Source organism: Anabas testudineus, chromosome 13 (genome assembly GCF_900324465.2).
Source record: "Anabas testudineus chromosome 13, fAnaTes1.2, whole genome shotgun sequence".
In the NCBI taxonomy this organism is placed as follows: Eukaryota; Metazoa; Chordata; class Actinopteri; order Anabantiformes; family Anabantidae; genus Anabas; species Anabas testudineus.
In genome coordinates this window covers 22,419,261-22,433,294 of record NC_046622.1, presented here as the reverse complement: position 1 = coordinate 22,433,294, position 14,034 = coordinate 22,419,261, and the positions used below count along the sequence as shown (strand labels likewise).

Below are 14,034 nucleotides of genomic sequence, written 5' to 3'. Positions count from 1 at the left end.
TGATGGTCAAAGGAGAAAGATGGTCTTGTCTAGCGCCTAAGCTACAGTTTGACTCTTTATTAAAACTAATATTACCCTTTGGTTGAAAGATTGCAGATATTTTTTTCAGATTTTCACTGGTTACTTGAATGTACATTCACTTAAAGTTATTGATTGACAGCGGAGAGCTCCCACCCCTGATGTTGGCCCTCCCTGATTGGTTAGAAGGGCGAGCCTCATTCCAAAACATTAAAAAGGGAATATCCCTATACTGCTACAGTATGTACAAGGCTGTTCGATTAGATTGAAGCATTTGACAGCACATCTTCACAAAAAGCAGATTTCTCCAAAAATCTATAAAAACTTACGTACTGTAGCTTTAAAAACCGAGACTGTTTTTTTTTTCTAACTATGCATGGAGCCATCTCAGAGATGGTTTCACATTAATAGGCTGCAGCGTTTCCTCATCCAAAGGTCTCTTGATGTTCATTCTGCACAACCATTTTCCCCCAGGGATGTCTTGAAATGTCAAAGAAACATTTTGTCATTCATTTTCATTTGCTGTGGCTACAGTGCAGCAAGCAGATATTGATGAGAACTATTTGTCTTGCACCCACACTTCTAAAAGACCTCTGGAGTGGTCTCCACAATGAATTCCATTACCCACAGAGACGAGGCCAGTCTGATGACAGGCCGTCCACCATGAAGATCCACAAGTGATGGGTCCAAATTATACACTGCCACACACTATTTTCTCTCAGTAAAAACAGAATCTTTCTCTTTTCCTGCCCTTCGTCATATTCCGGCTGTGTTAATGCGAGTGCATGCACATGGGTGTCAGGGCTCTAAAAGTAAACGCATCCCTCACCAGCAGCAGGATATTATCTTCTATCATTAAAGCAGTAAGCAGAGCCATTTGCATCATCCTGAGCATCGGGGCGGGCCAGGCTCCAGCGGTTCAGGCCATGCAGAATGAACAGTGCTGATGAAGTTTGAGGACATGACATTCAGACGACCGCAACTCAGCAGGAGGCGTCTGACACTGGTGAGCTGTTTGTTAGTTTCCATCGTTTATTTAGGGTTAGTTTCCAAAATGTCCTGTCAGGTTTTAAAGAGATTTTAATTTGTCAAAGATATAATGAGCAAATCTTAGCATGTTAACACTAAACTAAAATGGTGAACATGGAAAACCATCCACAGGCGGCAGAAACACAAACTCACATTGAGTAAAAGTGCAAGTACCTTCCACAAGTGTACTCCACTCCAAGTACCACTTCAAAATTTGGACTCACTTTAGAGTACAAAGTACACGCTGTAAGTTGTATTTTCAGTGCAAAAGGACTTAAAGATTTTCTATTGATTTCTCTGTGCATCAATTGGATGAGTTACTGATTTAAAAACAAAAAACATGCATTTTAAAAACTGCTGAAATGATCTACTCCAGATATGTTCCACATGTGTGATTTAAATAAGCTGTCTGCAGAAATCTAAAATGTTCAGGTCTTGTTAAGGTCAGTTCATGGACAGATTCAAGGATTCTTATTCCCAGGTTGACCCTTTAGTGCAGCCAACACTGGTCCCTGAGGGCCACTGGGCCACCTGGAGGACTGGGGTTGGCCACCCCTGCATTATTAATTACACATAATACAGACCATACACTGTGACCTTTCTAAAATTAAATTTCAGCCACACCAACGTAGCTAACGTGAACACCTGATGTAGCTGCAGTGAGTTACTGAATCATGGCTCCTCTGGGCTTCAAATTCTACAGTCTTTAATAAGCATGAGCTACAACAGTACTCTATTCTCAGTAGCTGTAAATCCTGCATTTCTATTTTAACAAGGCCATATGCATAATGCCAGTTATTAATATAAATGTGCTGCTTTCACTGCTGCTTCAATTTCAGGCTCACCACCCTCATTATTGTTATAACTTGTTGAATGTGTTTGAAAGTACAGTATGTATTTCTTTAGTCTCTCGTAGCTGCAGAGAGATAAGGGGAACAACCACATGGAGAAATGGTAGGATTTAACATTCATTCACTTGTGTTATTATTTACAGATTTGAAGTGCTGTGCACACTTCTTCCATCACTGATATATAGCAAAGGACAGTAATAAGACTGAGACTGAGGGTCATCTGATGCAACATGGTCCATAGTGAAACGAGTCATTCTTCCTTGGTGAGATGCTGAACGCGGGTGTCGTCTCTGTGGTGCAACAGTGACTCATCTGTCTGTTCCCTTTAAAGCCTCAACTGTCTGAAATGACTGATAGAAGGGACACTGAGGCAGAGAACCGAGAGCTGTAAAGCTGGATTTTCAATCTGTACTCAGTGTCTCCGCAGTGAAAGTGACTAATATTTGTCTCCAGGTCATTAACGGGTAAATTGCAGCATCATAAATCTACTCGAGCGTTGCCTTCCGGTGCTTTCTTTTAACTAATGGTGAAGAACCAGAGAGAACGAGCATCATTAAAGGACAACTCATTTTTCACAAATTCACAATTTGTCAGGAAATCCCATGAACACCAATAGCTTATGTTAAAATCTAGTTTTAACACTGTAATTGTTTTTATTGTGCTAATTTATTACAGCATAATGTTTAAGTGAAAAGTTTCAATTATCTGTGTGCTGAGTAATTATCTACTATTATTCTATCATATAAGAGCTGTAAGGCTGAACTATCAATATGTTTGATTATTGTTTGGTATATGACACAAATTGGTGGAAAATGCCCATTATTATTCCCTGAAGCCCCCAAATACATTCTGGTTGCTTTTGTTGTGTGTCTTCACATTTGAGAAGCTACACAGCCAGTTAATCTTTTACATTTTAGCCTGAAAGTACGTTATGCATGTTTTAGGACTCTAGTTAGCCAATAATGAATTCACTCTGTAACACCGAGTCCTCCACCGTTCTGCTCCGACATGCTGAGCTCGGCCTTCAGGTAATAGTAAATCTCTCAACCTGTTCAGTAAAGCTTTATGATTAAAAATGCATCAGCGAGGCTCACTGTTGTACTACCTGACATGTTCCTTCCTTCTCATGCTGAAACTAACCCTGTAACTTATTTTGATGCGATCCCACATTCACAGTCCTGCTGCTGCAAATACCTACTAGGTCTGCTCTTGGGAAAATATTCCCAGTTTAATTCTTCAAGTCCCTGACTAACACATTTAAAAATTTAGAAGTTTATAAAAATGCAAAAGAAAGGAAATCAGGAAGTAACTCTATTGGTGGAGGTGAAGGCCGAACTTAACGTGCAGAAGCAGCTGTTTTTAATCAATAATGTGAGTGCCCATGAATCACCAAAGAGCAGCAGTCGGTATAGCACACTATCACTTCAATCTCGCCTCTCTCTTCGAGTGATCATTTCAGTGCAGCATCACAGACAACAGGCGTGAAGATGACAGGCACAGGAAGGTGAGAGACGGTCTGCAATTCAAATGACACAGTCTTATTCAGTAATTGATTTCAGCGTTTGTAATTTTCTGTAATCCTGGTGTTCACCGTGAGAGCAGATGAATTCATTTTCTTGCAGGAAACGAATTAGGAAACAGCGAGAGATAAAATGGATGTTGGAGAACACACCTGAACACCTGAAGTGTGCGAACGGTAATGAGAATGGTTTCACAGAGCCCCCCCCCCAGACATCTCATTTGATTGGCTGAGCTCAGCCGCCAGCCAGGGCCCAGCAGGCCTGTCGAAGGAGAATTTATTCCATTTGGTCGCAAAGTGATGGAGACGAGGCCTCTCTGGCCACGGAGAAAGTGCATTATTGAGTAAAATGACTGAGGGAAAATGTGCAGCAATATTCATGCATTTGGAAGAGGAAGCTTCACGGGAATGCGAGCACATTAAGATCAAAGGCCATGTGAATGAAATGACCTGATTTCAAAGCTGTAATCTGTACTCGGGATAAATGAACCCACAAACCAGCACTAATGCTTTTGATGATAAAAAGAGATCGTCGTTGATGGCTTTTTTTTGATGAATAGTTTCACATGTAAGTAAAATGTTATAATTACACAACCCTTTTATGGTGGAACAGCCATATATCTTTATAGTAGTTTTGCAACATGAATTCAACTACAATAGAGGCTACTCTGCTAAGCTACGCTAGTTACTGCCTGTGGCTGAACAATTTCTTACTGTACTAAACGTTTACTCACAAATGAATATGATGAAGGATTAGAACTGATTTTTCATATAGCATATTTATCTCACATGGTAGTTTAAACTAGCTGGAGAGTAGTCAGCATTTCATGCCACGTCCTGGTTGGTAACACATTTCTATGATTATATCTTTCTGTTAATTAAAATAATAATTAGAGTCTGGTTTAACTCACTTATTCCGTTTATGCACCTGTTGAATTTAATCTTATAAGAATTAATAAATTTGATTATTCAGACATTATGCTTGAATTCTATTCCAAGTGAAATTGATTTAAAGTGAGTTAATTCTAATGTTTAGGTACAGTCCACATAAAAAGCTTCTGAAATTAAAGAAGATTTAAATGCTTATTGATTTACAGCATAAAATAATAAAACCAAATAATAGACTATAGCTAGACACTGATTTTAATTAAATGTGTGCTGAGTAATTAACAACTCAATTACTACAGTAAGCTTATTAATTGCAGATGCTAGTTCTGCAGCTTAAGTCATATACAAACCCCTTTGATGCTTTTTATTTAAGTTTTGGAGAACTGGTTGTCCTATACATGCTTCATCATACACAAATCTAATCAGTGCCATCAACCACCATATGTGTTCTGACCCTATCTGACCAATACAATAATATGTGACACTTTAACTAAACTGTATGTATACTGATTTATTTACATCACATTCACATTACAGTTAGTTATAATTATGATGATAGAGCATGATACTAATTTACAAAAAGTGCTGCTGCAATTTTAGTTCAAATCACAGTAAACTTCTTTCATCCCTTCAGCTCTGGCTGCACCAACACAGAAAAAAAAGAAAAACAACTTATAATACGGTTCCCTTTAAGTTCCAACATCACAACTCGATTCCCCCGAAATACGTATAAAATACAATTTAAATACCATTAAGAGGTGTTGAAGTTTCCTTCTAACAGTGCAAAAGACATTCAAAGTAGTTCATTCAACACGGTTTATAAAAAGGTAGCTATCTACCTTCCAGTTGGTTTGAATGTTAAAAATTTCATGAAGACTTTAAAACAATATCAACCATTGAGTTCACAAAACAGGCCGGCCCAACAAAAGTATTCAAGTACAATAACAGACATATGATTCAACAGGCCAGTGGGAACAAAGAGAGTGATGAAGACAATTAATCTCAAACAGAAGCAAAGCAACAACTGACATTAACAACTCCAGAAGTTTTAGACTTCCTCTGCCAGTTTTAATGATACTGCACACCTAGACATGTCAATATGAGTAGCTGACAAATGATTACTTTGTAATGTTGTAACTGTGAAAATCAGCGGAGGATTTGTTAAAAGCATCATTAGCAGTGGAATTAAATGTGACCTATACAGATGACCTCATTTAAAAGGAAGAACAAAAAGGTAACAATAGCATGGAAGGTAAATTGAGCATAAAGCTTTAAATTAGAATAAACTAACAGATAAACATGAACACATCCTTGGTGACAGGTGAGTTCACCAACAGTAGTTAACAAAAGGGGGGTTTCAGAATTCAAAAGAAGGAAAAAAATAAAAAAACAAAACGACTACAGAAGGATCCAGTGATGATGACTGTCACCCTCAGTCCAAGCCAAGAGCCCGTGCAGTACGATGCGACCGGCTCCGCCACCTATCTGATGATTTGATTAGCCCGTGCCTTGTTACCATGGCAGCTGCAGCAGAGAACTCAGAGCAGGTCAGGCAGGATGAGGCCTGGGGGTTTGGGCTCCACACAGTTAATCCAGAAATTGGCACAGCTGGCGTGGTACTGGTGGCCCCCATAGAGCAGCTTGAAGTTGTCAGTCTCCGAGTTGAATGCCTGTCAGTGTGAGAGGCCGAAATATTGAGAAGCCAGCAGAGACAACAGTCGCTATGCCAAAAGTATGCACAAGTCGTTTTATATGTAGAAAATATTCCAAGGAATATGAATGTAGAACCAGCGACAAGCGAGTCATAATACATAATTGTATTACTGTTATAATAACAAAGTATTAATTAAACCTTGTATCAACTTCTGATGAAAAAATAACTGGGGGTAATAATGTTGACTTAGGTAACAAAGACAATTGTATTAAAGAACAGCTCTGTGGTCCACAGCTCAGATTCGATGTACATGACTATGCACCACATCCATTTATAGAAACATTAAGAGATGACAAAGACTGCAAATGTACAGGGCATCATTTAAACTCTATTTGTTGAAGCAGTGAGGTTTCAGCTGCATACAGATTTACATTCATTACCATACAAAACTCATACAGATATGTGCTTACCTAAAAATAGACATGTTGCAGGGGCACAATTAACCACAATTAACTGGAGAGAAAGGTTTTAATATAACAACCCGATTATAATCCAAACTTTCAACCGAGCTAAGCTGAAGTTTTGTTGAACCTATTGTTTCAACTTCTGTGATTCTCCCACATCACATTTAAATACACTGTAGCTGTCCAGAGAATCAAATGCGGTGATCTGACCCTGGAATGGAGCGCTGTGATGCACATTTCACCAGGGCCAGCTGTGCCAGTGTGTGTGCATGTGTGTATGAAGTCAGCACATGTTAAAGTGTGTGACGTGCAGTTTAAGAGTTTGCTTCCCTGGTGAAATCCTGGAGCTGAAGCCGGAGATAGGAATGAGTCATGCGCAGTGAATCATAGCCTCCCACACAGAAGGAGAGGAGAGACTCATGCAGAAAGCAACAACTGCATACATATCCCCCCCACCACAACAACAACAACACGCCATTAAGTCCAATAACTCTCCACCTGCCCAAATGTACTCTGCAGTGCAGATGCTTGGCTGCATGAAGGGCTTACTCACAGAAACTGAATGACACGTTTCCACGCACACGCTCTGATTTCACAAGCAGAGCGATTTCCTTTCGGAGCTATTTTGTGCCCTGGCCCACTTGTTTCCATAAACCTGCACTCAGGAGTGCCAGAGCTGGAAATGTTGGGAGGGAAAGGATGCTAAATGAACGGATGACTCACACAAAGACACACTTTTCATTTCTCCTCCTCCTTTAACTGCACAGCTTCTTTGACTGTCAAACTCTTCAACTTCTCTTAGACGTTACCTACATGGCTGTGAATGTAGGATAATCTAGTAAGTCTGAAGTAGACAGGTGCTGTGAAGAGGCAGCCACTGCTACTTACAGTGAAACAAGGAGTTGGAGGTGGTGAGATAAAATGGTGACCTTGGGCTGGGGGATTCAGTCTGAACCATTATCTGATACTAATATTAATATTTGACACATCCACATCCACACACTGCCTTTATGTCTATTTTTTTTATTTCAGAGGAATTAAAAATAAATGAGGCATAATTACCCTTAACCTCCTGTCATTGTCTTTAGTCAATGCCTGCAAGCACAAGAGGAATCACCATGTTGATGCAGATTCATGCAAAAAAGCAAAAAAAGGACAGTGTGCACAGAATGAGTAGAAAGCAAATATTCAGATCAGCTGTCTCACCAGGACAGAACTCCCTTTTCCCAGTACATCTGTGCATGAAAACGTAAAAGGATCCAAGCTGTTACAGTACCCTCAGGGTTCCTGCAAAAAGAGATTTTGCCTGGACTGATCTAAAATATTTACTGAATTTACTGTTTACTGTTACGTATGCTCATGGTCATGGTCAATCACAGTTAGACCACTATTTATTTGAGTTTCTAGAAATCGTGTCAAGAAGATAGTTTAGAACCAGCTATAGCTTAAAAATATAACATCAAACGCCACTAAAAAAGGCTGTAACTAGAGCTGAAATGATTGATTGATCAATCAACATTACATTAAGGCAAACATGCTATTAGCATGCAGATCTTATGCTAATTTCTTACTTTTTATGGCTAAAATCCCACTGTTACTGTTTTGTGGGTTTCAGATTTAGAGCTGAAACAATTGATGACTGAGAAAAAATTAATCTGGAAATATAGTGCATCCAGAAAGTATTCACAGCGCTTAACTTTTTCCACATTTTCTTACAGCCTTATTCCTAAATTGATAAAAATCATTCTCTTCCTCAAAATTCTACTGAAAATACCTCATAATGACAACGTGAAAGAAGGTAGTTTGCAAATGTATTAAAAAAAAACAAACATCACATGTACAAGTATTCACAGTCTTTGACATGACACTCAAAATTGAGCTCTGGTGCATCCGGTTTCCACTGTTTACCCTTAGACATTTCAACAACTTGATTGTAGTCCACCTCTGGGACATTCAGTTGATTGGACATGATTTGAAAAAGCATGCACCTGTCTCTATAAGGTCCCACAGTTGACAGACAGAGCATGTGAGAGCACAAACCGAGCCATGAAGTCAAACCAACTTTCTCTAGACCTGAGACAGGATTGTGTCAAGGCACAGATCTTAGAAGAGGTACAGATATGTTTCTGCAGCATTGAAGGTTTCAATGAGACGGTGGCCAAGACATTTGGAACCACTAGGACTCTTCCTAGAGCGGGCCGCACAGTGGTGGCAGCATCATGTTGTGGGGATGTTTTTCAGCAGCAGGAAATGCGAGACTAGTCAGAATTGAGGGACAGATGAATTCAGCAATGTACAGAGACATCCTTGATTCAGAGCACTCTGAACCTCAGACTGAGTCTACGGTTCATCTTTCAACAGGACAACAAACTAAAGCACACAGCCAAGATAACAAAGTAGGCTAGGGGACAACTCTGTGAATGTCCTTGAGTGGTCCAGCCAGAGCCTAGACTTGAACCTAAACATCTCTGGAGAGATCTAAAAATAGCTGTGCATGATGCTTCCCATCCAACCTGATGGATATTGAGAGGTGCTGCAAAGAAGAATGGGAAAACAGGTGTGCCAAGCTATTAGCTTCATACTCAAAAAGACTTGAGGCTGCAACTGGTGATAAAGGTGCTTTAAAAAAGTACTGAGCAAAGTGAATACTTCCGTACATGTGATTTGTTTTTTTTTTCACACAAATCTCTGGAATTTTGAGGAAAATAATACATTTGCTATAACATAAACTGTGGAACTGTGAATATCTCCTGATGCAATTTGAATTTGTATAATGTTAACAAAACTATCCTATTCATCTTGGATAGTGTGTCTCATGACTTTATAGCACATGCTTTCACTGTCATGTGCAGGAAACCACAGCACACAGCTAATATCACTTGAGTATAGCTAAGAACCTAATCTACAAAGACTTTTGTTCTTTACTTATGAACTTTTCCAAAATTATATTTTGTCAGTTCTCTGACTTTGTTAGCCTGGTACTGCCCTAGTCATTTTCCCACAATGCTATTTCCTTATACCGTGTAGGAACCCTGATAACCTAAGCCACAATAAAGCTTGCTGTGGCAGAGATGGGCAACCTAACAACAGATTTAGAAACTAAAATCTTGAGGTGACAGGAATATTCACAGAATAAGCTGCCAAACTGCCTATACTTGCTGCATAGAGTATAATTAATCTAAATCCTCGAAGCACTTCAGAAACCTGCATTAATATAAAAAGGCAGACACACTAAATTATTCAACCTAAAATCTTTTCCAGTGCTTCTGCCCATAATTGTTCAAATTAGCATTTATCATTTAGCAGGGGGACTGGAGCATCATTAGCTAAAAAGTATCACTCATGATAAACCTTGTAACTGTTGCAGCCTTTGATAGAGAAGCTGAGATGAGATGAAGCTGCTGGCAGTTGCCCATCCCTGCCTCCAAACTCAAAGAAGAATAAGAGATGTCACACTCTCTTAAAACTATTGGTCCAACAGCAACAAGATGTGACTATCAACATCTGTAAAAAAAAAAAAAAAAATCCAGCTCTGAACATGACAAGTTTTTGAGGGGGGGGGGGCTTCATTATTATTAGCAAATGGGCAAAACACTTTAAAGAATGGTTTGGAAGAATTAAATACACAGTAGCTAACAGGTTCCCCTCTTCTCTGACATTTTTCATATTTTACATTTCCACCTTTCTGTACCTTTGGTTAAAAAACAAATCAGTACCTCTTCACTAAATGACAATACGGCAATCAGTGCTGTCTGCTGTAGCCGAAGCCATTCTTTCACTTCATTATACTCGGAGGGGTTCCTATTCTCCACTTGGCTTCTATGCATTTTTACCACTGTGGCTCTGCCAAAAATGTAATTAAAAGATGGGTTATTAATCTCATGCTAGTGGCACAGAGACAAAATAAAACTGCATTAATTTCAGCCTGCCTCTGTGCACACATGAGTGACAAAAGAGTATGTTTGTCTGTGCAGGTTTGTTATCAGCTGTACTCTGCGCTTATAACTAATACGTAAGCCGCATCTGCTAGCACCTGAGATGCCTCTCAGTCAGCCACATCTTGTCTGGACCATCCATCTGGCTCTGCCTGAGCAGCAGAGGGAACACAAGACAGCCACAATCCGCGTCACCGCCCTACCCTTTACACACCACAGGGTCAGATAACACCATTAATGGCCCACGTTGATGAAAATCACAGGCATCATCATCGAGGAGGTAAACATACAGCAATTCTGCACACAGTGCCCCAGTCAGATTTAATCACTCAACAGTTACCAGAAACACCAGTGGTTGTTGAAAGTGCTGAAGTGAGTGGCTAGTTTGAGATTGGAGAAACAGAATAGAAAAGGAAACCCTTCAATGACATAGTGACCACCTCTGTGACCCCGAAGAGCCAATGCCACAATGCAGAAGCCGACCCTCAGGTGCCAAAGTGACAACACCCCTCTCTCACTTATTTCAGGAGCATGCAATGTTGTCCTGAGACACTTTGTCTTGCCCTTCTTGATTTGGATTACCTCCTTCACAAAGTATTTCTTAAATCATAGCTTGGCAACCGTAACTATGAAGGGCAAACCTGTCAAGATTTCTCCACATGTTAATGCTGTGTACCAGGGACTGTAGTGACAGTTTAAATTCAAAGTTCTGTTTTTTCCATAATTATAATATAAAAATATAATGTTATAGTCTTTACAAAAAGAAATCTGATGCTGGATGTGGTCAGAGTTTAGGCTAACATTAGCATAATTTGGCACACTTTACATTTCAGCGATGGATACAAGATTACTTAGCAGTTTCTATACACATTTAGTGGCCCCCCTCAAATGTTTCTACCCCTATGACACTGTTAAAAAAAGGATTGAAAGGAAGCTTAAAAAACAAGCGAAGATGGACAGCCAACAGTATTATCATAATTGGAATATTAGGACTAATTAGGCTCAGCAATACGAGAACCTTTCCGTTTCGTTCTCTATAATTCTTCTGTATCAGCCAATACAGTGTTCAGCTGTTTTATGGAAAAAATGTTGATTTAATTAGCTAAATAACTACAGCTAATAAAATCTGAGAGATCAATCTGCCACTGTTAGCCCTTTAAACTACACGTCCTCTAAAAACAGAAAGCTTGACAGGCTTGGAAACAGTATCGGGGGCTGTGACTTTTGCCAAATGATCTACACATTAAAGTTTGAAACTGTTGGAGAGGAGTGGAGGTGATTCCTGTCACTTTAGCTCCCTGCCAGGCTTGACCGTAAGAGGAAAATAAACCCTGAGCCCCCCAGTGGGAAAGAGTGGAGTGAGATTTGGTTGACAGGTAACTGTCCCATACTCGTTTAAACAGACGTCCAATAGTGCTTTCTTCTTTGTTCTGCAAAACGTTTCAAAGTCAAAGAAATGTCAGTTGTTATCCGCTTTGCACACTAATATTTACTGTATATAGAAATGTACCCTCTAATGCTAACAATTGTATGTGTGTGCGCGCACAAACCTTGCTGCGAGCTTCGACGTTGAGTAGACACACACCACAAGCCAGCTCCTTGGCATTTTTGATGCCATGCCTCAGAATACAGGAGGAAAAATCCAGGGAGCTTTCATCAGGCTACACACACACACATACATACACAAACAGAAACACATTAATTTTACTTCTTGCCGCAGGGCAATATAGAGTTATTTCAGCAGCCTGCTTACAGTAAACATCTGCAAGCATCATCAAGTTTTTATAAACACTTGACTTCAACTATTTGGAATAAAACAAACAAATAAATGTTTGAATTAAACATTTGTTCCATTTTGTTTCTGTTTCACTCCCTAAGATACTGTTTTAGCTGTAGCTCTTCCGTTGCTGTCTACGTGGATCAGCACTGTTCTCCTCTGTTTCCGTTTTAAAGACATTAGTAGATTAGCTTGATAAATAAATCTATTCCGTTTCGTCAACCTGTTCATCTCAAGAGCAGGCCGACCAAGAAACTTAAGCTACATTACATCCGAATCAATGACTCACTAGCTTTAACCCAATGAGCTGTCAATACTGGACTTACTTCATCATGTTATTGGCTTACCGTTTACTGTGAACTAACCTAATATAATCTACGGAGGGTGTGAACATATGTAGTGTTTGTGAGCATCTTACAGCGAGCTTAGCCAGTGACATGAAGCCCATGAGGTTGTTCCAGACACGGCTGATGTCCTTCAGCAGCTGCTGCAGCTTCTCAGAGCACACTGCTGTTGCTTTGATACCCAGCTCCACTCGCCTGGTGACGCGGTACACTTCCACCACACCTGACGGAGAAAACACACCAGCACACAAATTACAAAAACCCGTTTGTGTGTGTGTGTGTGTTTGTGTTATGTTTTTCTTGTTTTTAAGAGGTACACTTGTGTTCCGTCCCTCGCTGTGACATCCTACAGATGTTTGTCACTTGCAGAGAAAAAAATAAAGAGATGAAGCCATCACACCCGAGCTCGTTTTAATCTCGTCCTCTCTGCCCTTCAGAGGGTGTAAGGCCACACACAGGGTTCTTTAACATCCCTCTGTTCCCTCTGTACAGCTACTCCTCCTTTTTTTAGAAACGTGTGTGTATGTGTGTGCGGTTTGTGAGTCCTCACCCAGCAGGTACTCCATGCCCTGAGCAGACTGGATGACCTCAGTGCAGACAGAGGAGCTGCTGATGCTGTTCAGCGTGTTGTTAGCTTTGGTGATGACCTTCAGAAGACACAGTCCAGCATTATGACACACTGTATGAGTAGTTTTTGCTAATTATAACCATCACTATCATTTGGCCACAATAATAACATCTACACAACAAAAACTACATAATAAAAAAGGTTTCATACAATATTGGTGTCATACAATATTAATACATTAGCGCATATTTTCTGAGATTCACACCATCATGAAAAGTGTTTTTTAAAATGTATTAAAAATGAGGAAACTCTTTTTGTTGTTGTCTTAATTACTGTTGACGTTTCTTGCACTGTTTCAGTCAGGTGTGGACAGACTTTAAAAAGTGTGCTTCAAATCCTACAGAAGACCATTTGTTCCACAACATGCAGTACATGATAAGAAAAAGTCCTTCGCTGTAACAACAGGTTGAAAAACATCCCATTTGGTTATCTTCAATATTTTACTATATTTGTATAGTCACTCTTACAATAGCGAGAGTCTGTCCATGGGAGGAGGTCGAACAAGGTATACAAACAAATACAGACCTCCAGAGCACTTTCCAGACACCTCTGCCACTCGTATGCGTAGCGTTCGCTCTCCTGCAACAACATAAAATTATCTCAAATGAACACAAAAGAAAACGTCTGTGCTCTGCAGCCTTTAAACAGTGCAGAGCATTGTGCTGAAATCTGCTGGGTAATAATGGCACTAAAATGTGCTGCGGCTTTTGACAAGCACTCCTCACCTCCACCTCCCCAGTCAGGTCCTTGTATTTGTCCCTAATGACAGGCAGGGTGGGCTTCTCACTCAAGGTGTTGGATCGGTCCCTGAAAGGCTGCTCTGGGGCTGGAGACGGGGGAGAACGCCCAATCTCCTTCTCGCCCAAACTGTGGCTCCGTTTGTGGGACCCTGAGGCAAAGTGGGCGAGGCATAACATTAGAGAGAAC

At 40.1% G+C, this 14,034-nt stretch overlaps 1 protein-coding gene across 1 annotated transcript in view; it reads right to left on the bottom strand.

The window, feature by feature from the left end:
- Positions 1 to 4,801: 4,801 nt before the first annotated feature.
- Positions 4,802 to 14,034, bottom strand: part of synrg (synergin, gamma) — a 35,394-nt gene continuing 26,161 nt past the window's right edge. The window contains 8 exon segments of the mRNA XM_026363829.1: positions 4,802 to 5,975; positions 7,486 to 7,518; positions 11,750 to 11,788; positions 11,909 to 12,019; positions 12,554 to 12,702; positions 13,030 to 13,126; positions 13,633 to 13,686; positions 13,833 to 13,996. Of these exon segments, the coding sequence (XP_026219614.1) occupies positions 5,844 to 5,975; positions 7,486 to 7,518; positions 11,750 to 11,788; positions 11,909 to 12,019; positions 12,554 to 12,702; positions 13,030 to 13,126; positions 13,633 to 13,686; positions 13,833 to 13,996 (779 nt within the window). The 3' untranslated portion in view covers positions 4,802 to 5,843.